The sequence below is a fragment of the Syngnathoides biaculeatus genome, chromosome 10, assembly GCF_019802595.1.
Source record: "Syngnathoides biaculeatus isolate LvHL_M chromosome 10, ASM1980259v1, whole genome shotgun sequence".
NCBI classification, from domain to species: Eukaryota; Metazoa; Chordata; class Actinopteri; order Syngnathiformes; family Syngnathidae; genus Syngnathoides; species Syngnathoides biaculeatus.
In genome coordinates this window covers 13733014-13760501 of record NC_084649.1, presented here as the reverse complement: position 1 = coordinate 13760501, position 27488 = coordinate 13733014, and the positions used below count along the sequence as shown (strand labels likewise).

The 27488-nt window shown below is 43.9% G+C and overlaps 3 protein-coding genes across 3 annotated transcripts in view; 1 reads left to right on the top strand and 2 right to left on the bottom strand.

Moving 5' to 3' along the window:
- Positions 1-16697, top strand: part of stat2 (signal transducer and activator of transcription 2) — a 76916-nt gene extending 60219 nt beyond the window's left edge. The window contains exon 27 of the mRNA XM_061832740.1: positions 16653-16697. The gene's annotated coding sequence lies outside the window, so the exon portion shown is untranslated. The remainder of the gene's footprint in view (positions 1-16652) is intronic.
- Positions 9426-10412, bottom strand: LOC133507752 (neurogenic differentiation factor 4-like). Its single transcript, XM_061833125.1, has one exon. It carries the CDS (start codon positions 10410-10412, stop codon positions 9426-9428), a length of 987 nt encoding a protein of 328 aa, XP_061689109.1.
- Positions 16698-21141: 4444 nt separating the features above from the next.
- Positions 21142-26463, bottom strand: endou (endonuclease, polyU-specific). Its single transcript, XM_061832746.1, has 9 exons — positions 26341-26463; positions 26095-26217; positions 25584-25706; positions 23997-24168; positions 23704-23909; positions 23517-23630; positions 22460-22566; positions 22227-22369; positions 21142-22155 (listed from the first exon to the last, which is right to left on the bottom strand). The coding sequence occupies exons 1-9, from the start codon at positions 26396-26398 to the stop codon at positions 22035-22037; spliced, it is 1167 nt and encodes a 388-aa protein (XP_061688730.1). The 5' UTR covers positions 26399-26463; the 3' UTR covers positions 21142-22034.
- Positions 26464-27488: the final 1025 nt, after the last annotated feature.

Genomic DNA, 27488 nt, shown 5'->3' with positions numbered 1-27488 from the left:
CAATAGTGGTACTTTATGAAAATTGTGCAAAAAGATGAAGAGTCCTCTCAATTAGAGCAAGTAGAATGCCCAATAGAGCAGTGCAAAGGGTGCCGAAAATCTGCAAATACGTGAATATGCGGTGGTCCACTGTATTCTTTATTGCAACTGAGTTCTCTCTCTCTATATATATATAGTGAAATTTGAAAGAAGAAAGAAAATTAAAACTGGGATGGCACTATGTAGCTGTCCTTATTTGGATCAAACTACAGTGAAGAAAATAAGTATTTAAACACCCTGCTATATTGCAAGTTCTCCCACTTAGAAATCATGGAGGGGTCTGAAACTTTCATCGTAGGTGCATGTCCACTGTGAGAGAGATAATCTGAATAGAAAAATCCAGAAATCACAATGTATTATTTTTCTTAACGATTTATTTGTGTGATACAGCTGCAAATAACTATTTGAACACCTGAGAAAACCAATGTTAATATTTGGTGTAGTAGCCTTTGTTTGCAGAGGTCAAACGTTTCCTGTAGTTGTTCACCAGGTTTGCACACACTGCAGGAGGGAATTTCATCCACTCCTCCACACAGATCTTCCCTAGATCAGACAGGTTTCTGGGCTGTCACTGAGAAACACGGATTTGCAGCTCCCTCCCAAGATTTTCTGTTGGGTTTAGGTCTGGAGACTGTCTCGGCCACGCCAGAACCTTGATATGCTTCTTCTCCTTGGTTTTCCTGGCTGTGTGTTTCAGGTCATTGTCATGTTGAAAGACCCAACCACGACCCATCTTCAGTGCTCTGACTGAGGGAAAGAAGTTGTTCCCCAAAATCTCACAAAACATGGCCGCGGTCATCCTCTCCTTAATACAGTGCAGACGTCCTGTCCCATGTCCAGAAAAACACCCCCAAAGCATGATGCTACCACCCCCATGCTTCACAGTAGGGATGGTGTTCTTGGGATGGAACTCATCATTCGTCTTCCTCCAAACACGGACAGTGGAATTATGACCAAAAACTTCCATGTTGGTCTCATCGGGCCATTACAAAATCGTTAAAAAAAATCATACATTGTGATTTCTGGATTTTTCTTTTTAGATGATCTCTCTCACAGTGGACATGCACCTACGATGAAAATTTCAGACCCCTCCTTGATTTCTAAGTGGGAGTACTTGCAATATAGCAGGGTGTTCAAATACTCATTTTCTTCACTGTGTTATATTTTCAATGGGTGATTCTTCTTGGGCCAAGCCACCCCTTCAAAAATGTCTTGATCGCGTAGTGTTACGTGATGCAGCTGAGAAAGAAACAAATGCTGAATAAATCATTGCCTCCTTAGCCAAGTTTTCCAGCTACAAAACTGGAGGGAGAGGCTGGGAGCAAAACGACCCAATTATTCGTTCATGTTGCTTCAACGCTGCGGTTTATTTTTATTTCATTTGCATGACACACGAGCACCTTCTGTCAACATGCCACGGAGGGGTTAGGCTAGGGGACAGCGGCAAGGGCGACAAAGTGGAGCAATGAGCACGTTTCAGCGGGGGGATACTCTTACATGGCCGCACTCCTATCCATGCCCCCCTTCAATACTCCAGCTTCCACCGTACCCCCTCCCCCACGGCCTCCCTTTACTCAAAGAGCTGCTCTCTTCTTTCAAAAGCGCCTTTCTCTCCTCCGCAATAAAACTTTCACAAGATGGCTCAGCATCACATCTGGCCGAGGAGTCCAGGAAGTCGCATTTGGCTCTCTGATCTATTTATGGCTCGTCAGCGTTTATACACGCGTGCATTCTGCTCCGCGTGTGCGCGGCTTTCTGAACTTGAGTAACAGCTCACACAAGCCAGGAAGCCGCAGCGAGGGCCACGAGACGCGAGCGAGGCTGCTACATATTGCAGGACGCTCACTTGACATCATTTGTGACTGACTTGGAATTCAGAGTGCTCCATGTTCAGAGAAGGTTGTTTGAGGCCAATTGTTTTCGTCCTGCACAGTAACAGCCTACTGTAACGGTGCATGCTCATTTATTTAAATATCTCTACTGTGCGCTCGTGTGTGCGTGGATGTAATATATATATATTATGATTGTGAGTGCAACTTTTGTCTGTCTCCTTCCGCCCTGCGATTGGCTAGTAACCAGTTCAGGGTGTACCCGGCCTCCTGGGATTGTCTCCAGCCCTCCCATGACCCTTGTGAGGATAAGTGGCTCAGTTCAGGGATGGATGGATATTCATTCATAATTATTAAATAAATTAAAGCAGTGTTTTTTTTACACCAGGTACTATCTGGAAAAAAAAGTTTTAACCACCATAATGACCAACATTAAGATAACAGTAACAGACTTTGCCCAAGTTTTCATTAAAAAAAAACAACAACAACTAGGCAGTTATTTTACTCCTAGAGTATTTTTAAAAATACAGGGAAATGTGTATTTGTCATTTGCATAGTACACATAAAAGGGAAATACAAAATTAAATGAATAAATGTTTTGGAACAGTTCTTCAGGATTAAATTTCAAACATATTGTGATGTACTTCAAAGTTAAATACAACTGAATTGTACTTAAAATGTATTATACTTGAAAAGTAGAACGTGAACTCTTGATGAAAAGTCAAATATGTATTGCAATTGATTTTGAAAATAAATAGGCGTAGCTACAAACTTCATTCAAGTATGTTTGATTCGATTTCCTTTTTTAAATGTTCTCTACATTTTATTTGTTTTAAGTGATTCTAGGGTGTACTACTTGAGAGAGCCTGTGTATCACTCTTACTACACCTTAAGAAAACAAATGTGTAAATAATAATAATAAATGCATATTTGATTACATTTAATTTTATATTATCCGATAGTAGGCAAGAACCTTTGTGTACTGTATTATCATTTATGATGAGAAATGCACATTACCCATTCTTGAGTTATTTTTATGCAGTATTTGAATTTTTTTCCCTTCTGTTGCGTCATAATGTATTGTTTATCTTCAGTCTCATACTTTCTTTCACACGAGTGTCCCAATTCTGATTCCTCTGAGGCTTGTAAGGTAATGCAGCCTATTTAATCACAGGTAAAAATGTATTTTAATCATTAGGTAGGGCAAGTATATGGAATAGTGGTTAGCACGTCTGCCTCACAGTTCTGATGTTTGGGTTTGAATCTTGACATCTCACATCTTACTTTAAATGAAAAAGTTCTACATATACATTTTCCATGGGTGTAAATGTTAGCGTGAATGGTTGTGTGTCCCTGTGTGCCCTCTGATTGGCTGGCGACCAGTCCACGAAGTAAACAAAATGGAGGGATGAATGCTCTTAATTGCATTGTAATTTTTTATTGATCAATCGACTCTCTATTCTGCTCATCCTGCGGAGTTGATCCGTATGTAGTGCTCATTTCATGCCAAATCCTGTTTTCTCCCATTTAATTCAGCTGTTAAATGCGACAAAAGTCAAACGCAATACAGTACTTTTTAATTCATGACTCTGATACTGGAATAAATCAGTGTAATTATCAAGCATCAAGCAATTTATCCGCCATTTATTTCAAATGGTGCCAGGTTAGTTTCTGGCTCCTCTTCAGTGTGACTGCATGACTGCTTTTGTTCCCCACTAAGCATTTCCCCAACCAGGATAAAAGCACACATCACATTCCTCTTTCCCATTAGGCCGAGGTTCTCAGTTCTCACTTTGAAGATTTAATCAGGCAGATTTCCTTGATTAATCCTCTCTGCATGTCCTTTCACAGTACATAATCACAGAGTTTGATATGATGCCTGGTTGGATGCACACTTTGAATTGTGCACAGTCCCCAGGTACCGTAATTAGGCTGATTATTCACATCCAAACACACTCCATCCACCAGTTTGCATGTAATTAGGTTAATTCTATTCCTCCATCTTCCCCCCTTCTGCTGGCATGTGTACACTTCAACAAATGTGATCTAAACACACATGATGGAAAATTTCGCATACTGCAGATACTGTAGTGGCTGAATCAGAATGTTTTTTTTTTTTCATGGTTACATGAAAGCAATAAAGCAATGAAGGAACGTGATTTTTTCACATTTCATTATCAGACAAGCCGGGCACGACGTCACATTGTTAAAGGCTGACATCTAGCGGCCAAATTGTGCAATTTCATCCCAGCAATTTCACACCAGTGATGTCACCAGTTAAACGCTTAGGGGCGCTGTAAATCGCCAGCAATCTTTCAAATCCGCTGAATGGCCGTAAAAATTCATTTAGTCCAGTGTTTCACGACATATATTGAGCCTCGTCACTTATTTTGCATCAGAAAAATCTCCGGGCACACCACAAAACCAAAACATAATGAAAGGTTTATATTGTGATACAATGATGATAATGTGTCTATTTCCTCGCAAATTTACCTTTTCATCCTGTGAACGTTTCTGCTTGTTTAGTTGAATTCATAGCTATTATTCTAAGGCACATAGACAACAATTAACACCTATGGGGAATTTAGAGTCTTCAATTGACCTCCCATTCATGTTTTTGCAATGTGGTAGTAAACTGGAGTCTTCTTCTTTTTCTTTCGGCTTGTCCTGTTAGGGGTCGCCACAGCATGTCATCCTATCTCGTGCATCCTCCTCTCTAACACCCACTGTCCGGAGTACGCCGGAGAAAAGCCATTTAATTTAATGACATCCATCCATCCAGCCACTTATCCTCACGAGAGTCGCAGGGAGTGCTGGAGCCTATCCCACCTATCATTGGAGAGGAGGCGGGATACACGCTGAACTGGTTGCCAGCCAATCGCAGGGCACATCGCGACAAACAGCCGCACTCACAATCACACTTAGGGGCAATTTAGAGTGTCCAATTAATGTTGCATGTTTTGGGGATGTGGGAGGAAACCGGAGTGCTGGAGAAAACCCACGCAGGCATGGGGAGAACATGCAAACTCCACACAAGCGGGTCCGGAATCGAACCCGGGACCTCAGAACTGTGAGGACAATACTTTCCAGCTGATCCGATTTAATGACATTTAAAACATAATTTCACAAAACAACCTCATATTTCTTATGAACACTTTGCTTCAGTTTGTCATCTACTTGAGTTCAAAATCACTGATCACAGTGATTGTATTCTAAAGCACAAAACTTTTAAGTCACATGTATTTGGAACTGGCAGCACGGTGTATCAACTGGTTCGAGTGTCAGCCTCACTGTTCTGAAGACCAGGGTTCAATTCCCGGCCCCGTGCCTGTGTGGGTTTCTCCGGGCACTCCAGTTTCCTACCACATCCCAAAAACATGCATTAATTGGAGACTCTAAATTGCCCCTGGGTGTGATTGTGAGTGCGACTGTTGTCTGTCTCCATGTGCCCTGCAATTGGCTGGCAACCAGCTCAAGCTGTATGATGATACCTGGGATAGGCTCCGGCACTCTCGCTGCCCTTGTGAAGATAAGCTGCTCGGAAAATAGATGGATGGGTGGTATACGGCACTGAAATTGTAGTACTATATTGCACTTTGAAGTTTAGTTACTTTATTACTTCATTGTGTACACAAGCACAGTAATTACTAAAATGATTCTTAGTCCCAGCCACCAGAGCCTTTTATTTTTTTTCTACTTTTATATTCGTCATAAACCACACTTTGTCCCTTTGAGCTCCTACACAGGCCCGTATTCAGTTTGTACCGTGACGTGTCCCGCGAATGCGGCTCGGAGAATGAAGCTCCTTCATACAGTGTCGTCCAAACTAAAAGAGCAGCCGCTTCCACCGAAGCCTCATCCACATCAGATTGCAGTTTCAAAGGACACGGGGGTCAAACGGGGTCAGGTCAACAGCAATCCTTCGATTGATCCTTCGACTGCAAACATTCCTTTGGGCTTTGGACATCTTTCAATATTCACAAACGGGAATATCCTTCATGTCCGCCGTCATGTGTTTCTCACAGAGATGCTTTGGTTTTGCTATTCATTGTGCGCCACACACTTAGTTTGCCTGGTCAGTATAGTGCAAATACATTGCAAATACTCACGCAGGCTTATGCTAATCCCTGAGAAAACAAGGCGATAGGTTTTTCCCGACTCAGATCGAGCGCGGGCTGCTCATCAGGATTATCATCTGTAATGTAACCGCCAACATCATATTTGGCTCACAACGTATTTAGCCGGCGTGCTTTGCGAACATCAGTCCGTATTCTGGCATCCCGGGGAGAGGGAAAGTGTGATGGTGCCGCTGTTGACCGTGATTCTTTTAAAACTATTCCCACCAATGAGCTGTGACCCGCACTGACCTCGTCACCCCTGGCGGAGTGACCTCTCACTGGGTGGCCTCCGCACCGAGCAGCACGATGAAGCATAAATCAGCACAACTGGATGCTCTCACATCTCTAGATCTGACGATATATGAATAAAGAAGTAGGCAGACAGACAGTATTGTTGAAAAACTAGAGACCAGTCTTGGTCTCGAAACCGCATTTTGAAGGTCTCGCTCATGTCTCGGTTTCGGACTGGCATTTTCCACCAAGACTGGTCAAGAGTCGGGAGTGATCTGATATTCTTCAACTTGGTTTATTTCAGGGTTCGGGAACCTTTTAGGCTGAGAGAGCCATAAATGGCAAATATTTTAAAATGTAATTCCAAAAGAGCCATCCAATATTTTTAAAACTAAATCCAAGTGTATTCATGCATTTTATGTAAAACCAATGTTTTAAGAGTACAAAAAGTCTTTAAATTCACTTAAATAACATTATACTGTTGCTAATCAAGTACTTTTTACCATTAATGCGACTTCTTTGCTGATGCCTTAGTCGTCTGTTTCATACGTCATTAAACTAAACTTCATGCAGCCTTTGCGACTTCCGTCCGTTATTCATGAACGTAGGTTGGTCTTAATGTTTTTTTTTTTTTTAAATGTGAGAAAGACTTCATATGCATAGGTAGAATCAAACATTGTCGGTACAGCAATACTCACACGCCGCAGTGTGTGGTTTGTGACGGGAAGTGCGTTCCAAGTATTCACAATCAGCTAGTCTGTCCCCACTTATGTGGGCTCGCCAACAACAGTTGCCGACAGAGGCCTGTCTTTATGTACAAAAAAATTTGGGTGGTGGGGAGCACATTAGCACGGTGTTATTATAAACCACAATGATAGGCTGCGTAAGGACTGTAACATTTATAATTATAAGTGTACCCCTTTAAGAGCGGAGGGGGGCGGTGCAAGGTAAACTCGGAAGAAAAGTGTGTGGCCGTCATTGGAGGCTGTGTAGCAGGTCGTTGTTAGCGTTATGTGTGGTGCCAAAATGTCCCCCCCCCCTTTAAAAAAAAGACGTTTTTGGCTACGCAGTCACAGGATCAACCAGAACTTCCTCACGACCCCCGCTGTGTCATTATGAGGGCTTTGCGAGCCATACGCAACCACGAAAAGAACCAGGTGTGGCTCACGAGCCATAGGTTCCCGACCCCTGGTTTATGTGATACTAAGGAGAAGCATTTGGTAAAACAACAAATGCCTTCAATTCATGTGCTATTATTCCCCCGCCAGCCATGTTGTTACGTGTGAATTTAAACTAAAATCCCCAAGCTCAAACCAGCAAAACATGATAAAGCAGTTGTATTGCGTTTAAGACAATTTAATCACGCACACAACAACACAACACAAAAATAATAAAACAACCAACACAGATAGAAGTTCAAAGACCGAGTAGTTGAGCTAAGGTACGAATAGTCACCACCAGAGTTGATCAACCAGCGAATATTCCAAGTCAACAAATGTCCAGAAATGTCTAGGAATGAAAGGCAGAATCCAGTGTGGCGTGTACTTGTCTGCTTGTCCAAAGAGTGGTGGTAAGAAACTCTGTTGATGGTCTTTCTCAGTCTTCTAAAATGAACCATAACCGTTAGAGGTGAACTTGATTTGTCGTTTGAATAGACATGTCCAGCTGTTCAGTGTTCATTAATATTTTTTTTTTGCACAACTCTGTTTTCTAAGAAGAAGATGAAAGGCACTAATAAATTTCCTGGTCCAATTAGAATTGGTATATAACAAGAATGTCTCAAGAGTGAGGGGCTCACAGAGCTTAATGTGCAACAGAATGTCTTCAGCAGGTTTCAGCAGAGAAACTGGAAATTACAGAAAGGCTTGATGTATAAATATAATAAAAGCTTCAGCTGCAGTGGACTGAAATGGTTTAAAAAAGCACTCCTGTGTCTGCACCCTTATCTAGATCTTCACCAAAATTTGATTGGTTCTTCATTATTATGTGCCCTTCCACCCAGCCTGCCCCAAGAGATATTTATAGAATTTTGTTTGTTTGTGTGTGTGTGTGTGTGTGTGTGTGTGTGGTGTGTGTGTGTGTGTGCGCGTGTGTCTGTGTGTAATCCTTCTAGCTGTTGGCTTGTGTCTTATTTACTGTTTGAAAGGAAGATGACCATTGTGAAAACGGGTCGGTTATTATGAAACATAGCTAATGTCGAACCAGGAGTTTTGAACAGTATTTTAGCTCGATGGATGGATGGATGGATGGATGGATGCACTGCACAAAAAAATTGAAATGTGCTTGTCAAGCTGCGACTGAGGATTACTCCATCCTAGTGTTTGTGAAAAGGGATGGATGGATGGATGGATGGATGATGAATAGGTAGATTGGTAGATAGATTTGCAGAAAATCATGTGCGTGTCAAATTGCAGTGGAAGATTACGCCATTCTGGGCTTGGAAGAAGGAAGTGGAAACTTAAGCCATAATCACACGTTTATGTCTTTCAATCCTACGTTGTACATCGGCGGTTTCATTAAAAGATGGCCGAAGGATTAATGCGGATAAAGCACAAAATCTGTTGAAAAAGAAAAACAAGTGAAATGAAGTCGGGCATCAACAAGGAACCCCCCGGCTGTTGAACACTGTAAGTGTCAGTTGACCATCTTTTAATGTCAATAACCAAAAGAAACAAATGCAAGTCAAAAAAGCAACATGTTACGGAAATAATATCCATATTAAAACCATTGCTAACCTGAGAGTAACATTTTTCTTGCGAGTCACTCAGTCATTTTCAACATATTGTTTTGGGGTTTTTTTCCCATCAAAGATCTGCTACACAGGGCTACAAAACAGACTTTACAAATGAGGTAACGCACAACGAAGAAAACTACACACAACATACAAAATGGAAAAGAAACAGACCTCAAAAGCAAAACAGAGCATAAAAACACATCATATTGAATATTGTGTGTATTAAATTAGAAAATAAATAACAATACATTTATGTAGACTCTTTGTTGCTACGCACCTCCAAAAAGCTGGAAAAAAGAAGTGCTTTATTTATTTATAGGACATTGCAGACAATCCATCACGAGAATTCCCATCGGGATCCATTTGGTCATCAGTTTAGAAAAAAAATAATTAGTATTTTCTAACTTTATTCAGCTAGTCTAGTTTGCGCCACACACCTAAACCAATTGTTTGATCAGTTTGCAAGAATCTTTGCTAGTCTCTGTAGACCGGGGTTATCTGTCGGGGGGTCATATGGGGTGGATGATAGGAGTCATATGACGGCTGTACGCCGTAGCCCGTCTGAGGCTGGTACAGGCCGGCATCCACCGAGGAAGGGGAGTAGTGCGAGGGGGCTAAATAGTGAGGTGACGGCTCCTGTTTGCTGACCAGGTTGCTGCTGATGCTCAGGGGCGGAGTAGGCGGCCCCTCGTAGGGGGGCGTCCCCACACCGCCTGTGTTATACTCATTTGGCGAGTGGCTCTCGTAGGCCCCCCCTTTCAGGGCCCTCAGGTGGAGCAGGTGAGCAGAGTCAAAGCTGCCATAGGGCGGACTCGGCAGGCCCGGCGAGGAGTAGCTCGCAACGCCGCCAAGAGGAACCGGCGGTGGCCGGACTCTGTCGTCGGATCTCCCGCCGAGGCCGGGCGCCGGGCCCAGCTGCAGACAGCCAGCGACTAGGTTGGTGGTGGGTTGCGAAAGGCCCTTGCAAAGGGTCTCCATGAAAGCTCTGCTTTCCATGGAAAGACCCCCCTCCAGGGCAGCGGAGAGAGCGCAGATATAGTTACGGGCCAGACGCAGGGTCTCGATTTTGGAGAGTTTCTGGGTTTTTGAGTGGCAGGGCATGATGCTGCGCAGGTTCTCCAGGGCGTCGTTCAGGCCGTGCATACGCGAGCGCTCCCTGGCGTTGGCCTTGACGCGCCGGGCACGGAATCGCTCCTGCCGGGCCTTGGTCACCCGCTTCCTCTTGGCTCCGCATTGTTTGGGTTCATTTTCACCCTCCTGGCCTCTTTCTTCTTCCTCCTCGTCATCCTCCACCTCCTCGCTGCCCTCCTGCCCGGGCTGATGGTTCACGCCACGCGCCCTGCAGCGATGTGAGGTCAAAGGTGCGTCGCCGTCGGGTGAGCTCGCGTCACCCTCCATCCACTGCGCGGGGCTGACGTCCTCCTCGGCCTCCCCTTGTCTCGCGTAGGGCTTAATCATCATCGTCTCTGCGGATTTCATAATCATCCGACATGAGTTGTCAAACAATACTTAGGAAGACTCATTTTCACTGCAGAATCTGATGACAGATATTGAAAATGTATCAAAGATAATGTCGAGTTTTGAACAATATGAGAGAAGTTTTGATGGAACAGAACTGTGCTGGTTACACATGTGAAGGGTAAGTATATCTCCACAGTAATTTAAAATCTGCTTCCACAAATACAACCATACAGTATAGTTTCTAATAATACCTACAAAACAGAGCATTATTATCCTTACAAAGTCAGTATCTTTTTTTATTTTATTTTTTTTAAAAGAGATGTGGTCAAAAAAAATTTTATATGACGGCTGCTCAGATGGTTGTGATTCTGCCTTTACTTTTTTTGGGATAATATCTTACTTTTGACCATTTACTTTTTTCATGGAGGGTGCTACCATCATATTTAGTCAAGTAGTTGTTAAAATAGATTTTTTTTTTCTCCCATTACTGCAATGAGGAAAGCCAGAATCACATACTCCGACAATGTATGCAATTTTGACCAATCATAATCTAAAACCTTTTTTTTTTAAAATAACAACTGCTTTACATGAATGCAAATACTTCAGTTGTCTATTTGATAAGGATTGAAGCTTTTCATATACAGCACAGGTGTCAAACTCAAGGCCCGGGGGCCAGATCCGGCCCGCCGCAGGATTTTATGTGGCCCGCAGAGGCAAATCATGTGTATCAACTTCCATGATTTTTCTTCAAATCTGTCCCAAAATTTCAAATTGTCATGTCATAAATGATAACGTTGAGCTATTATGAGCATTTTTGTGTTACCAAACAACAATAGTTGGAAAACCCATTACCCTTGATTTCTGATTCCAAAACCACTTCATAAATATTATGTGTAAATATGATGAGGCAGTTAAAGATTTTTATGGTTTCACAGTCATAATGGCCCTTTGAGGGAAACCCCAAGTAAAATGTGGCCCGTGACAACAATGAGTTTGACACCCCCGATATACAGTATATCTTTCAGCACTGGACAGCTCTTCTGATGTGTCCCAGTTGCTTTTTACATCCAGAAAGGAAACTTCTTGCCATATCCTTTTCTTCTATCCATCTCCGCAATCCTATTCCTTGTCTCTCTCCCTCACTTGGTTGTAATCCCAGTCAGCGTTTGAACTGGTAAAGCCCCAGGAAGATAAAGTCACTGACAGGTTGCGACTCCAATCTGGGCCATCGAAGGATTTACTCCGCGGATGAAGCGGCGACCACGGGATTAAAACGGAACCCTGACGACCCCAGATCAGAGGACTCTGGATGAATTGAAATCCATCTCCAAACGTAGCAATGTTATTTCCCCCTGCGTTGCATGCTTCAGCTGCAATTCGTTTGATATTATTTGAGGTATATCACACTTTTGTTTGAAAACGTACAATATTACATTACTCGATTACTTGATGAGCCTCTTGGCAGTGCTTGATTTGGAGAGGTTACTCAAAGTGGTCTCTTTCACCTTTGTCATAAAACTTGAGCAACTTGCGAATTTGACAATTCAACCTCATTGATGCTACAAAGTCACAATGGAAAAACAGACATGAAGCACGTACCTCTGGAAGTTTGGCAAGTGAGTTTTCTGGCGTCCAACGTTCACACTTTGACTCGCCTGCCCATCAGTCAGAGATGCGCGACCGTGTTCCTCTGCAGAGCTGCAGCGCAGTCTCAGTGAGGGTCAAACTGCAGGAGCTCTGGCTTTAACCTCCCCTCCCAAGCTCCTCCCCCCTCCTCCCTCCATCCACCACCGACAGCCAAGTTGCGCGTGGCCGGCCCGTGGCTTGAGGCCCACATGGCGCCCCCCCACCCCATGTGTGTGTGTGTGTGTGTGTGTGTGTGTGTGTAGGGAGACCCTTTGTTGCAATGAGGCAGCACGTTTGGGAGACGCGCTCATCCGCCTGAGCTTAACAGTATGTGACAGCTTGAAGTTGCATGTGAGCAGGTGTTTGCTGCGTGCCCTCTTGCAGCCTGCAGTCCCTCAGCGGTGGTCTGCTAAACTCTTGCGCAAGTTCATCGCACCCAGGAGGCGACTCTGACCAGATGAGGTGTGCGGTTCAATCAGCGGCTCATATTGCAACATTAGCATTAGCAACAGGGATGGAAAAAAAGGACAAATAAACTCATTAGGAAGGCTGATGAGATCATCGGAATGAAGATGGAGATGTTTGAATCAGGGAGGAAGCAGAGATTGCCGAGCTAACTTCACTCTGTCCTGGAGAATCACTCACATCCTGTCCATGACACTCTCCAGCACCATCAGAGCTTTCTCAAAAAGAGCTGTGGTTCAGATCTGGTCAATGTTCACTTGTTTGATAATTTCCCACTGGATATAAGAAAAATAATCCTGGACAATGTGCAATACTAGATAAATTTTTCAAGTGTACTACCAATATTATTCAATGTGCAAAGTCATGCATGCGTACAGCGCATATTAACGGTTTCGTTGCAAGTTAAATGCATTCCAGGTGTATTTTATTTCTGTCAAAAAAGTTAGTCACTAAACGAGGGCATATGGAAATAACCAATCGGAAGGAAACTGCAAATAAATCACGCACAAATAAGTTATTATTCCCAAAACAAGAAATGAATTATTCTGTAGGTTGACCAACACGACATTAGATGTAACCAACAAATAAACAACTCTTTCCTCCAGGCCAGGCCTAAATGTGAAGATGAAGGACAAATCTTTCTTTTACTATTGAATTGTAAAGGGGGCGGCACAGTGGCTCAGCTGTTAAAGCGTTGGCCTCACAGTTCTGAGGTCCCGGGTTCAATCCCAGACACGCCTGTGTGGAGTTTGCATGTTCTCCCCGTGCCTGCGTGGGTGTCCTCCAGGCACTCCAATTTCCTCCCACATTCCAAAAACATGCAACATTAATTGGACACTCTAAATTGCCCCTAGGTGTGATTGTGAGTGCAGCTGTTTGTCTCTTTGTGCCCTGCGACTGGCTGGCAACCAGTTCAGGGTCTACCCCGCCTCCTGCCCGTTGACAGCTGGGATTGGCTCCAGCGCTCCCCACGACCCTCGTGAGGATAAGCAGTGAAGAAAATTGATGGATGGATGGGATGGATGAATTGTAAAGGGCAAGTCCTTAAATCACAATCAATTACAATATTGACTGAATGATTTAACTTCATGCCTTTTAAAAACGTAATACTGTATAATGATGCTTGAGTGACCCCTGAGTATAGAAGTAGTTGAAATGGTTAACTATATTAAATGTTGATTAATGTTTAAATTAAAAGTCTGAAATTGATTTACTTGGTATTTGATAATACCCAATAAGGATCTTAAGGACTTTATATAGATTTTCCTGTAATTCAAGCTTTTTACCTGAAGATAGCATTCTAAATCTTTGGTGGTTAAAATTAGTCTGCAAGCTTTTGCTGTCAGATAATTGTAACTGATTTCAAAAGCAGGATGAAGTGGGCGTAACTATGTTGGCCTTGGCCCCCCAAATAACTAGCTCGATACCGATGACCCTGCTTTGAGCCATTGCTGCAGTCGCTCGGCATAAAAACCATAGGGGGGTTAGCGCGGGGATGCTCAATGCGTCGATCGCGATCGACTGAGGCAGTTTTGGTCGATTGCAATGGCGTGCTGAGAAAAAAAAAAGACATCAGCCGTACATCAGCTGTATTTTATCTTTTTATCTTTAGCTCACCGCGCATGTGCAAGCAACGACAGTACAGGAAAACATGCTGTCAGTGAGTTCCCTCCTATTTTAAACTCTCCCTTAAGAAATCTTAACAAACATGAGTAAGGATGCTGCAGTAAAGACAAAAACGTATCACTTTTATACAGAATGGGAGGCGGACAATTTTTTTAACGCTGTCATCTTTGAAGTGCGTTTGCCTCATCTACCAGTGTAGTGAAACGTGGAGCGGCATTTTCAAACTTCTTCTTCTTCTTCTTCTTTTCCTTTCGGCTTGTCCCGTTAGGGGTCGCCACAGCGTGTCATCTTTTGCCATTTTAGCCTATCTCCTGCATCTTCTCTCGAACCCCAACTGCCCTCATGTCTTCCCTCACCACATCCATAAACCTTCTCTTTGGTCTTCCTCTCGCCCTTTTGCCTGGGAGCTCCATCCTCAGCATCCTTCTACCAATATACTCACTCTCTCGCCTCTGGACATGTCCAAACCATCGAAGTCTGCTCTCTCGAATCTTGTCTCCAAAACATCCAGCTTTGGCTGTCCCTCTAATGAGCTCATTTCTAATCCTATCCAACCTGGTCACTCCGAGCGAGAACCTCAACATCTTCATTTCTGCCACCTCCAGTTCAGCTCACTGTCTTCTTTTTCTTACGGCTTGTCCCGTGAGGGGTCGCCACAGCGTGTCATCTTTTTCCATTTAAGCCTATCTCGTGCATCTTCCTCTCTAGCACCCACTGTCCTCATGTCCTCCCTCACAACATCCATCCGTCAACCTTTTCTTTGGTCTTCCTCTCGCTCTTTTGCCTGGCAGCTCCATCCTCAGCACCCTTCTACCATGTACTCACTCTCTCGCCTCTGAACATGTCCAAACTATCGAAGTTTTCTCTCTCTCACCTTGTCTCCAAAACATCCAATTGTGGCTGTCCCTCGAATGAGCTCATTTCTAATCGTATCAAACCTCCTCACTCCAAGCGAGAACCTCAAAATCTTCATTTCTGCTACCTCAAGTTCTGCTTCCTGTTGTTTCTTCAGAGCCACCGTCTCTAATCCGTACATCACGGCCGGCCTCACCACTGTTTTAGAAATTTTGCCCTATATCCGGGCGGAGACTCTTCTGTCACACAGAACACCAGACACCTTCCGCCAACTGTTCCACCCCGCTTGGACCCGTTTCTTCACTTCCTTAACACACTCGCTCTCCATTGCTCTGTATTGTTGACCCCAAGTATTTGAAGTCGTCCACCCTCGCTATCTCTTCTCCCTGTAGCCTCACTCTTCCCCCTCTACTTTTCTCATTCACGCACATATATTCTGTTTTACTTCGGCTAATCTTCATTCCTCTCCTTTCCAGTGCATGTCTCCATCTTTCCAATTGTTCCTCTGCGTGCTCCCTGCTTTCACTGCATATGACAATATCATCTGCGAACATCATGGTCAAGGGGATTCCAGTCTTAACCTCATCTGTCAGCCTATCCATTACCACTGCAACAGGAAGGGGCTCAGAGCTGATCCCTGATGCAGTCCCACCTCCACCTTAAATTCCTCTGTCACACCTAAGGCACACTCACCATTGTTCTGCTGCCATCATACATGTCCTGTACTATTTTAACATACTTCTCTGCCACACCAGACTTACGCATGCAGTACCACAGTTCCTCTCTTGGTACTCTGTCATAGGCTTTCTCTAGATCCACAAAGACACAATGTAGCTCCTTCTGACCTTCTCTGTACTTTTCACGAGCATCCTCAAGGCAAATAATGCATCTGGGTACTCTTTCTAGGCTGATGAAACCATACTGTTGCTCGCAGATACTTCTGTCCTGCGTCTCTCCTCCACTACACTTTCACATAACTTCATTGTGTGGCTCATCAACTTTATTCCTCATAGTCCCACAGCTCTGAACATCCCCTTTGTTCTTAAAAATGGGAACTAGAACACTTTTCCTCCATTCTTCAGGCATCTTTTCGCCCGCTAGTATTTGTTGAATAAGTTGGTCAAAAACTCCACAGCCATCTCTCCAAATTGCTTCCATACCTCTACCGGTATTTCATCAGGACCAACTGCCTTTCCATTTTCATCCTTTGTAGTGCCTTTCTGACTCCCCTTAGTAATCATTTCCACTTCCTGGTCCTTCACTCTTGCCTCTTCAACTCTTCCTTCTCTCTAATTCTTCATTCATCAACTTCTCAAAGTATTCTTTCCATCTATTAGTACACTACCGGCACCAGTCAACACATTTCCATCTCTATCCTTAATCACCTTACCTGCTGCACATCCTTCCCATCTCTATCCCTCTGTCTGGCCAACCTGTAGAGATCCTTTTCTCCTTCTTTCGTGTCCAACCTGGTGTACATGTCTTCATATGCCTCTTGTTTAGCCTTTGCCACCTCTACCTTTGCCCTACGTCGCATCTCGATGTACTCCTTTCGCCTCTCCTCAGTCCTCTCAGTATCCCACTTCTTCTTCGCTAATCTCTTTCCTTGTATGACTCCCTGTATTTTGGGGTTCCACCACCAAGTCTCCTTCTCCCCTTTCCTACCAGATGACACACCAAGTACTCTCCTGCCTGTCTCTCTGATCACCTTGGCTGTCGTCGTCCAGTCTTCCGGGAGCTTCGGTTGTCCATCGAACATCAAACAGTTTATGGAAAATCCGATGCTGAGATTCCGCCGAAAAGCAAGCTGAGAATGAGAAAAGTGAACGAACTAAAATCCCAATTGGCCGCACAGCAGTCACTTTTCTCACATCAGAGTTCAACAGCAAATGCCGCTGCCGCCATTCGTTCCGGGTTCGTCACATCATCGTTAATAACAAGTCCTTCCAAGACGGAGAGATGGTGAAAGAGGCATAGCTGACTCATTGTGCCGACCTTTTAAAACTAAGGCGGAATTATTATCTTCAATAAAATATCTGCAGCTGTAAAGGATTACAGTTACACGACGCTTCATCATTGGTCATTGCTAAAAAAAAAAAAAAAAAAAAAAAAAAAAGGTCAGCCCAACCCATCGATCGCGAGAGGCTGGATGTTTTAGAGAAGTAGATATTGGGGTAAAAAAGTCTGGGCACCCCTGGGTTAGCAGCTTGTGTATTGATGTGGACGTATATGAATCACAAGACACGTTGGCCGTCAACACTTTAAATGTCCGTCATGGTAATAAATACGCATGCTTCAATTTGGCACCAGGCGGCATCGGGTGTTTTCTTTCCCGTTGCGCCTCTCCTCCATCGTTCACACACGGCAGAACGCGCATGCTCAATTGAACTTTTATCAGGAACGACCAATTTTTCATCTGGCAGTTGTGGAGAATGTAGGCAATATTCACTTTGGTAACAAGTAGCCAATGGTGATGTAGCAAACAGGCAGCGCGGACCCTCCAGTCCGGTATTAAAATATCACGTAAGTCACATGAAAAATGTACTTTGGGTGTGCAAGAGGTCAGAATCTGAACGAGATCAGGACTTAGCCTTTCCCCCTTGGTATTTTTCCTGACAAAAAGTGCAAGACGTGTAAAGTGCAAACAGAAAGTATGAGCTTTTCAGTCCCTGTCCATCCTCACCCTGGGATCCCAGCCTTTCCTAGTCCACACCTGCAGCCCGAGTTGGGAATAGCAATGTTGGGCCTACTGCCTTCCCTGGAGACACCAGAGCTAGCTGAGACCTTGCATGTGTCCTCACTCTATTTACTAGGATGCTCAAGTACTGTGCATACATTTGTATGTCATATTACTGCACGATGCATTTTTTTTTTTCCATTGAGGTCTATTTATTTGACACAACATATGCTGAAAAAGTGCTGCATTTTGTTCATTCACTGGCCACTTCATTAGGTAGACAAACGCCATTTAAAAACAGTAATTCTGCCTTTACTAAGGTCACACTCCGTTATGACTGACACTATCAGAGAGGCTAAGTTGTGCTACAAGTGACTTTTCAATATCCAAACTGTTGTTCAGATGATTGAGTCGTGGTTCAGCTGATTTTTTTAATTTTTTTATTTTTTACCTACCTTGCCTTGACAAAAATCTGTGATACGAATCCTAAATTAAAGCTTCCTGGAAACTTAAACAAGGATTGCCTGTTTTGTATTTAATGAGCACACATAGCTTCACTATAGGAAAGTGCGGTTATCTTAATGCTAAAACCAACGCAATATTGGTCTCCACAAAATTCTCCGCCCATGGCTTAGTGGCTGAGACTCGCTCGCATACAGCTCAGAAATGCCGTGTTGCCGTTCAGCTGAGTCGAATGGGTGGGTGAATATTTAGTGACAATTCACAAACACAAACACACATCAATCTGATTCAGTTGTTGGCAGACTTTGTGCTATTTATTTACTAACCACATAGATATCGAACTTAATGCATGTCACAGACTCATAAAACTAGTGATTTTGATGGCATGAGCCCTTTGAGCAATATTTGAATGTAGAAAATGGAGCAACACATGTAGACAGACAATAAAACAATACTCACTGGCATATTTTCTTTATCCTCTGTGAGGAACAACTAATATTATTGTGGCTTACTGAGGAGTGACCGTCTGTGTGTATTGTATATCAGTATGTCTGTTATATTGTCCCCAGGTGGCCAAGGCACATACACCGCAAGGAGCAATCCAATGTCCAATGAATTTAAGCAAGAAATTTGGTTTTAAAAAATGTATGTTTTTATAAAGTAAAATATTAAAGTGAGCTAATTTTCCTCCTCAAAAATACATTACAAAATTGTGTTCTTGTTGTGTGAGGATGGTCAAAAAAACACATTTTGCTGTTGTTTGGGGATGGCAAATTTCCATCCATATTCAATAGGGAACAATGATTTGAAATAGGAGTGTTTTGAGTTGTAAATATGGTAACAGAAGTCATAAAAACTTGGATCTCCAGGCCCTGCTGTATGAATCAAACAATACAGTATATTAATTATTGTGGTTGTAGTTTTTCGTCGTGTTTGCACTGTAATGTTTTGCATCCCTACTTGGGGATACTTACTACTTGGGCTCATTTGACGGATAATGAAGTGCTGAGTGAGCGTGTGGCATCACATGACAACATCCCCTAAGCGCTCATAATATTCTGCCCGTCTGAGACGCCGATGTTTGTCCATCCTCAGCTGCCGTCTCAGCATAAACACTTTTCCCCAAAGACACGATCTTGTCTTTCCAGGATGTGTGCGAGTTTGGCTATCTAAAGTCTCAAGTAGTAGTTTTTTTATTTTTATGTCCGAAAAGCACACATCAGACTTCACTTCAGCAGACACACAAACTCCCAACTCGCTGCGGAATCCCGTGTGCTTCAGTGTGTGTGACTATGGCGGAAAGAGGCTTCTGTCCATCTGGTGTACTGGAATTCCAATGAGAGAATTCACCTCAACACCCCGACGAGCGCATACACTCTTATGTATTTGAGCGTGCGCGTGTGTTCGTTTGTGAATACGCCAGGGACTTAAGGTGATTGCATGCGAAGCCATGAACTTCCCCCATAACGAATCATTTGTGCCGGCACTCTGCGATGTTTTCCTGTGTTCGATACTAATATGCTTTTTATATATAACTTGTTTTGCTTTTTCTTGGTTTTAATAATCCATATTTTACATGCCACCATATATGTTTTGTAGTGATTGCAAAGAGAAAAATAAGATGATGACCATACAAAAGAAATTTGTCACAAACTGGGGTAGCAGTAGACATCAGGTTTTTTCTGCTCAGTATAATTTGGATAAATTTACAATAAATGGGCGACGATATTTAAAGAAGTAAAATGAAATGTATGGCACAGTCAACTGTCTTTGTTATAAAGTAATCCTCCCACTAATGTTTCAGGCGTCCCTCGTCCTCATAGTCGAAAATGACTCTTTTTATATTTTACAACCACATATGATATCGTCATCGTGCGATTCAACGGTTTCATGCATCCAACTCTGCACAGACTGTGTCTGTGACTCTCCATATGTGCGCATTCACTTCAAAAAGTATGATATGCTAATAGTTGTGACAATATGGAGAGCACAGAAGAAGAAAAGTAGCAGAGAATGAACGTTGCTGCGAGTTTCATGGTCCCCCGTCAACTTTTGAATTGACCCACAAACGTGCCATTCTTGAACCTCCCTCCAGCCCGGCGCCGACCTGGGGGAGATTGGGGTGATGTTGACCATGTGTCCCCCTACTAACCACTTCATTGATGGACCCCAGGACTGGATAAAATAGTCCCTACAACCCCACCCCCTCGCCTCACTAAACCCCCTTAACCCTTCTCTAAAGCCGCTGTTGGCCCCCCGTCGTGCGTGCTCATTGGCTGACCGCCTTCAGGCGTCCCTTTTTCACGGGCCTATTGTCTGGGCCCCGTAAGCGGCTTTGTTTCTGCATGTGCAGCTGGGCTAGCCCGCGCTGCCATTAGCCGCAACACGCTACACACAGAGCGGGATAATATAATTACAAAACAAAAGTCAGGTGGCTCACGAGATCTGCCAGGAGAAGCCAATTTGGGGGAGATGCAAGGACACGCTGGCGGGTGGCCAGCTATAATTCGATTATGAAGTTGTGTGAATGACAAAAGAAACAATTGAATCTTTTTTTTTCCTTTATTTGCCCCACTGCGATTTAATTGAATTCCATTTGGGCCGCAAAAATGGCAGCGTGAAAAGAAAGAAGATTTACTCTTCCAATTTAGTGCTCACCCGCTCAGAAAATTCGATATTCTGCGGCAAAATTGCTGGAGAAATTGTCCCCCTCCAACACGTTGACTGCGCGTGAGGCCCGGGGGGGCAGATGAATGACCGAAGCTCGGAGTTTTGCGCCAAACTGACGGCTCTTGTGCTCTTATTGTGCATGAATGCGCGCAGACTAGCGGACAATGGGATCAGTGGCAGATCCATCGCCTGTAATGCTTTCTTTAAACACGGCTGCAAGTGTGTCCCCCTGTTCTGTCGGCAGAGCAGAATTTATCCTGTTAGTCACCCTAGATGAGTGAAAAAGACTAAAATCAACCCCCATCCCAGCTGGACACACACACACACACGCACTCACACAGGCATAAACGCTGCAGCTTTATAGACAGCTGATATGAGCAGGTTTAGCTGGTGACTACTGTTTGGAGCAGGTCAAGCATAACCGCATCGGTTAATGTCTTTTTGTCTCTGTGGTCCGTACCGCAAAGACTGTTTTTTGGGGGCTTTGGTATGAGACAATAAGCAATTGTGTCAAATGGACACATGCTTGTTCTACTCAAGGGTTGGTGTCAGTATTGTGCCCACTCAGGGTGCGTAAATGGCCATTTTGTGCCCCATTAGGCACAGTCGGATCCTGCCCCTGCGAGAGCGCCGCATTCTCATGCTCTGCTTATCTTGTCCGAAATCTTTCAGCACATATTGATGGACTGTTTAGGTTTCATTCATGCACGTATGGACGTCGTTGTTGAGAAAATGATCACAATTTGTTTTGTGTGGGAACAGTTTGGAAAGGCCTTGTACGGTCCAGGGGAAATCAAAGTACGGTCATGCGAGTTTAACGTGGGAGAACCCGAGAGCCTTGCTTGACCTTTAATCCCATCAAACACCTTTGACTTGAACTTGAACAGAGGTGGAGAGGCGACCTTACAAAAATGTTCTTCTGGATGAATGGGCAAAACTTACCACAAGCACCCCTTAAAAAACTTGTGGAAAGGTTTTCTTGAATCTGCAAAGTGGGTACAGACTCCATGTTGTCATTAGGCAGGTTTCCCAATACTTTTGTCAGTCTCGTTTGTATTGCTAAATGCAAGTGAAATCTGTGACGACATCAATTTTCTTTATCAAAGCATTTTTCAAGTGAAATTTAAAACTTCCATGCGACAATGTCTATATTCCTCATCACTCAGAGTATGATGCATTCAAAGCACTATTGTGCATGGGTGTCATAATGTGGAATGCAGTGGACTCCTGGAATGGCGTGTTCAGGTCCTAGGCGTTGCGGGATAACCGGTGCCAATATATTTCTTCCCATCCCCGTAGTAAGAGTTATCCCATCTGTACGTTTGGATTTTCAGCTCCTTTCCACCCAGACTCAAACGACATCTGAGAAACAGAGGCAAACATTTTGAATAAAATCCAACAAGCGCGGGCAGACGACGAAGGAGGACGCTCACAGTTTTCCAGGCCTGGCGATGTAACACAGGCTGTAAATGGCGAAGTCGAATTCGGGACTGCAGCCGATGACTGCAGAGCCCACCTGCTTGAAGTAGCCATCCCACTTGAACTGCATTCCCAGCACGTCCGGGTACGTAGTCCACTGCGAGTAGGAAGACGAGACGAACAGTGAAAGAAGGGTTAGACGTCGTAGGACATAACGTGACAGAAAAGGACGGGGGTTTGTGTTTACAGGGCCGTTGAAGCTGTGGCTGTAGTAATCCAGGAGCCCTCTTTTCTCAAGAAGGTAAAACTGGACCCAGTTGTGGAAGCCGGACACCTTCCCGCCCTTGATCTCACCTGGGACAGAGAAACATTTCAGTTCTCAACATTCTTAGATGCTGCGATTGGCTGGCAACCAGTTCAGGGTGTTGTCAGCTGGGATAGGCTCCAGCACTCCCTGCGACCCTCGTGAGAATAAGCGGCGAAAGAAAATGGATGGATGGAATATTCTTAGATGTGCTTGGAGTTCTTCAAAATGCTTGGATTTTTGTAATGTTTCAGGGTTTAAAAAAAAAAACCTTGAATACCAAATAGTGTGCATACTTTTTATAACCAGCAACATCTATCAAAGGTAACTGACAAGTTCTGAATCATATCGCTTCTTTATCAGGTTAAATGTTTTTGTCTACATCACCTAAAAAGGGCAGTAATGGTTCCTCCACAGCTGCCAGATCCATCCTTCCACGTAATTTTATATAACCTGGTAAAGAAAATCACCCCTACTACGTTTTTGTTTGTTTTTTTTTTCCCATTCAAATTGCAAATTTCCTTCCCTTCTATTAATATTACTTTGAGCATTTTTCTTACCAAATCCCTTTTGAGAGTAATTATTTTTCTGGACTTCTGATTTCAAAACTATTTTTCTTGGGGTATATGTAATCATACGATGAGGTAAATGCACGTATATATGGTTTCCTCAGAGGGAGACCGCAGGACAAACGTGACAATTCCGAGTTAGTAATACCTCTCTCATTAAAAACTATGTACCCAGCTGTATCGCACCGAACAAAAACATTTCATTTTGCACAATTGTCTAAAAAAATGTTTAAAATTTGCAACCTTGTATCAGCATTACCGCGTTACTAGCAACCTTTTATTGGTCAGTGACTGTTTTATTGTCTTTACGTCTCAAAAATATCTTTCTGTAGTCGTACTAGCACAGCTCCAACTACCAGCGAAAAAAAATTCCTTGTGCGTTTTTTGCCATACTTGACAAATAAAGATAATTCTAATTCTGTAGTTCAAACCTGCAAAAATGTGCTCAAAACCACTGGAATCCATCTTCCCTTTGTTTCGGGAGTAGAGGCCAAACCACATCATCTTCAGGTCGTATAAGAACTCTTCCTCTGACTTGTAGACACCTTCAAGAGCAACAGAACATGCATTTGATGAAACAAAATATGTGTGTGTACATGATTATGTAATGATATATACCCTTGGTGGAGAAGAAGGCAAAGAGTTCTCGGCCCAGCTCGGTGTTGGACATGGTTTCCCTGAGGAAGGTGTCCTGCTCAGCCATCTCCTGGGAGCTGACATCCTCCGTTTGTCCGGTCATCCTGTCGTAGTTGTCCAGCAGAGCCAGCAGAGCCGCGTAAGTGGGCCTGGAGAACAGCGCTTTCTCATCCAAAAAGCGGAAAAAGCTGAAAAGCGCAAGAACGAACGTCAGCTGCTGTCGATCTGACGAGGAAGACGTTTGAAAGTGTCGTGATGAGGAGTTGTGGCCTCACGGGCGAGAGGAGAGGTCCGTCTCGGAGCCGGTCTGCGATCCCGAGATCAGAACCTGGGGGTCAATCTCCAACTCGGAGGCCGAAGCCCGGTTTGAGTCCAGAGCGTACAGCGCTTCAGAGACAGACCTGATCTCGGCATCAGTGATGACGGAACCGCCGCCACTCTCCCCACCTACACACAAACGTATTACTATTATGGGATGTCATGTACTTAGTCCTATAGGACTACACGATAAACTGACACTGAGAAAGGGAAACCTTCGGTGTCTTATCTTGAACAGTACTGCCACCCTCTGGTTGCATGGACTAATTAATTTCTGCTCCATTTTCACCGGCACTTGTTGAGGATGACGATTCTCTGGAACCCATCCCAGCAAGTCTTGACACCCCTGCTATGGGAGTTGGGGGTTTGAATCTCGGCCTTCGTGTGTGGAGTTGGCATCTTTTCCCTGTGCTTGTGTATTTGTGTATTATTTTATAGTAGTGACGTCATGGCATGGCATAAGCGTCAAATCCATCCATCCATCTATTTTCTTTGTCGCTCATGCTCACAAGGATCACGGGGAGCGCTGGAGTCTATCCCAGGTGTCAACGGGCAGGAAGCGGGGTACACCCTGAACCAGCCAGCCAGCCAATCGCAGGACACATCGAGGCAAACAGACGCACTCACGATCACACCTAGGGGCAATTTAGAGTGTTCAATTCATGTTGCACATTTTAGGAATGTGGGAGGAAACTGGAGTGCCCGGAGAAAACCAACGCAGGCACGGGGAGAGCACACAAACGCCACACAGGCAGGGCTGAGATTGAACCCTGGACCTCAGAACTGTGAGGCCAACACTTTACCAGCTGATCCACCGTGTCTCCATGTGCCCTACGATTGGCTGGCAACCAGTTCAGGGTGTGCCCTGCCTCCTGCCCGTTGACGGCTGGGATAGGCTCTAGCACTCCCACGACCCTTGTGAGGATAAGGGGTTAGGAATATGGATGGAATGGATTGCTCTCGTATGCCGTGATGTTTAGGCAGCATTATTGGAGTGGCAGTAGCTCAGCAGTAGGTTCTTTGGCTTTGGACTCTAAAAACTATTAGTTGTTGGAGAGGTGCCTTTGAGAAAGACGATCCCCAAACTAAAGAGGCGTAGCACTGCTTCGTGTTCCCTCGTGCTAATGTGTGTCATCTGGTTGTGGTTGAATTTTCCTTTGAGGGAAAATGAATCTTATCCTTAAGGGTCACAGGTGAGCTTGAACCTGTCCTTGCTGGCTTTGGGCAAAAAGTTGGGTGCGCCCAGGACTGGCAACCTGTCAATCGCGGGGCACATACAGATAAACCATTCAGACCCACACTCTCACGTTTGGACAATTTAGAGTCTTCAAGAAACCCAACATCAACCTGACGGGTTTTTGGAAATTAATCGTTATCTGGAAATAAATCATTATCTTTGGTTTGAGGACTGTGCAATTTCTGCTTTTTGGCCTTTCCACTGTGACTTCCAAGCATCACGGTTGATCGTGTGGAGGTGAGCAGGTGCCCCGCACGAGGCAGGCGAGCGGCACACGCGAGTGGGCTGGTTGTCGTCTCTTTCTTACCGTCGCATACGGCTGCGTAGTCGCCGCAGCAGTTGTTGAACTGCGTGCACTTGGAGTTGCAGTGGCACTTGTTTTGAGGTTTGTATTTCTCATTGCATCGACCTTTGCAAGACTTGGATTCAGCTTAAAGAAAAAGAGAGAGCGAAATTAGATACGTGGACTGGTAAGGCGTGGGTGGTACAAAATGCGCGTTATTCCCAACAATGTTTGCTGCAGGAAATGATCCATTTTCACTCAGTTGGTCCAATCATGATTTATGTACCACAACTCATCTATATTTGTTCATCTATCATTGTTCATCTATCAAAGTGACATATGTTACCTGTCCATCCACCAGATGGCAGAAATTACATAGAATGCCATGATATTTTTTTGGTTCCTAATGTGAAATATGTGCCTTTGCTCAATAAAATATAAAACATTCTGAATTACAGTACTGTGTGAAGGTTTCAGGGTACCACCAGCTTTGTTTTTATAGTGACTTTTCTAGTCAGATTTCGAGAGCACTTACCTTTGCAAACATCTATATAGTCTGAACAGCAGTCTTTGAAGCGCTCACAGGACGGATTACACTGACAGGAGAAATCACTGTCAGTTCCAAAACCACAGCGATTCTGACATGAGTCAAGGGAATCTAGAAAGGCAAAAGGGACACCTTATCATCTTCGCCATCTCCTCATAGCCTCTGCTACAGTCTTTAAACATTAACCTATACAGATCCGCTGTCGTGTCAGTGAGGAAAGATATAACATCTTACTACTTTGTGCCCGGCACAGCAGAGCGAGCCAAAGTCCAAAGACAGCAACGAGCTTCATCGTGACTCAAAGACAACCATGCGAACGGAACCTTGTCTCGGTCTTCCTTTTATAGTGCACATTCGTGCATGTCGCACGTGGGCCCAGCCCACATGGCAAAATTACCTCGCAAGATGGCTCAAACGCCCTTTATACATCATTCACTCACATATTTGTACTGGTTTAATAATTGTCGCATTTGTCTGACCTCAGATATATTTTCTCAATCTGCAAATAAACTTGCTATCTTTACTCTGCGAAACGCCGCAGCTGCTTGGGACGCCAACACGATTTGAAAGGATGAAGAAAATTGTGAGCTGTGAGAACGTTTGCACTTTGCATGTAGTTTACATGTATGAAATTATACTTCATACTGTAAATCATATGAAGGTTCAACTTCGTTTGGCTTGAAAGTTTAAATAAGAAAATACTTAATTTACAGACTGTTAGAACGTTGTCAATGTGTCAGATGTTTTCTTTCACAGGGCTTTTGCATGGCAGCTCTGCACTCCACAGACAAGTGACAGTGACCCTTTTCACTTCGGAATATTTTCTCACTACACATTTGGACATTGGGCTTTGCTATCTTGGCCTCGATGCAGTCAGATGTGATTGTTTTCCTACAATAAAATTGTATTCAACGTCCTCTATGTGAGGGGTGGAGGATGTACCGATACTAGACAAAAGTAGCATCACAACCAGCAATCAAGACATTTTTTTCAGTTCTGTTGTAATTATTGATAGTTGAAGAGTGACAAAGGCAGCCCCAGGGAGCGGCCCGTGTGTGGGCAGCGCCATTCACACTCCCCAAAGGGCGTGGGGAAGAAAGAAAAAGAAATGGCCACAAACAGTTTGAGAGGCATCAGGCATAATTCAGAATCAGATTTAATGGCCAGGTATGGAACAACACACAAGGAATTTGTCTCCGGCCGTCAGTGCTGCCCTTTTACGACATTCTTGTTGCGTACTAAGTAACAAGAACGAAGAACAATAGAGATTCAATTAATTGCAACTATTATTTTTTTGATAAGAGTCACAGTTGTGCAAGATGCAGAGTTTTCTAACGTTTAGAGCAGTTAAGAGTGCGTCACATGAGGTTAAGCTTATAAAG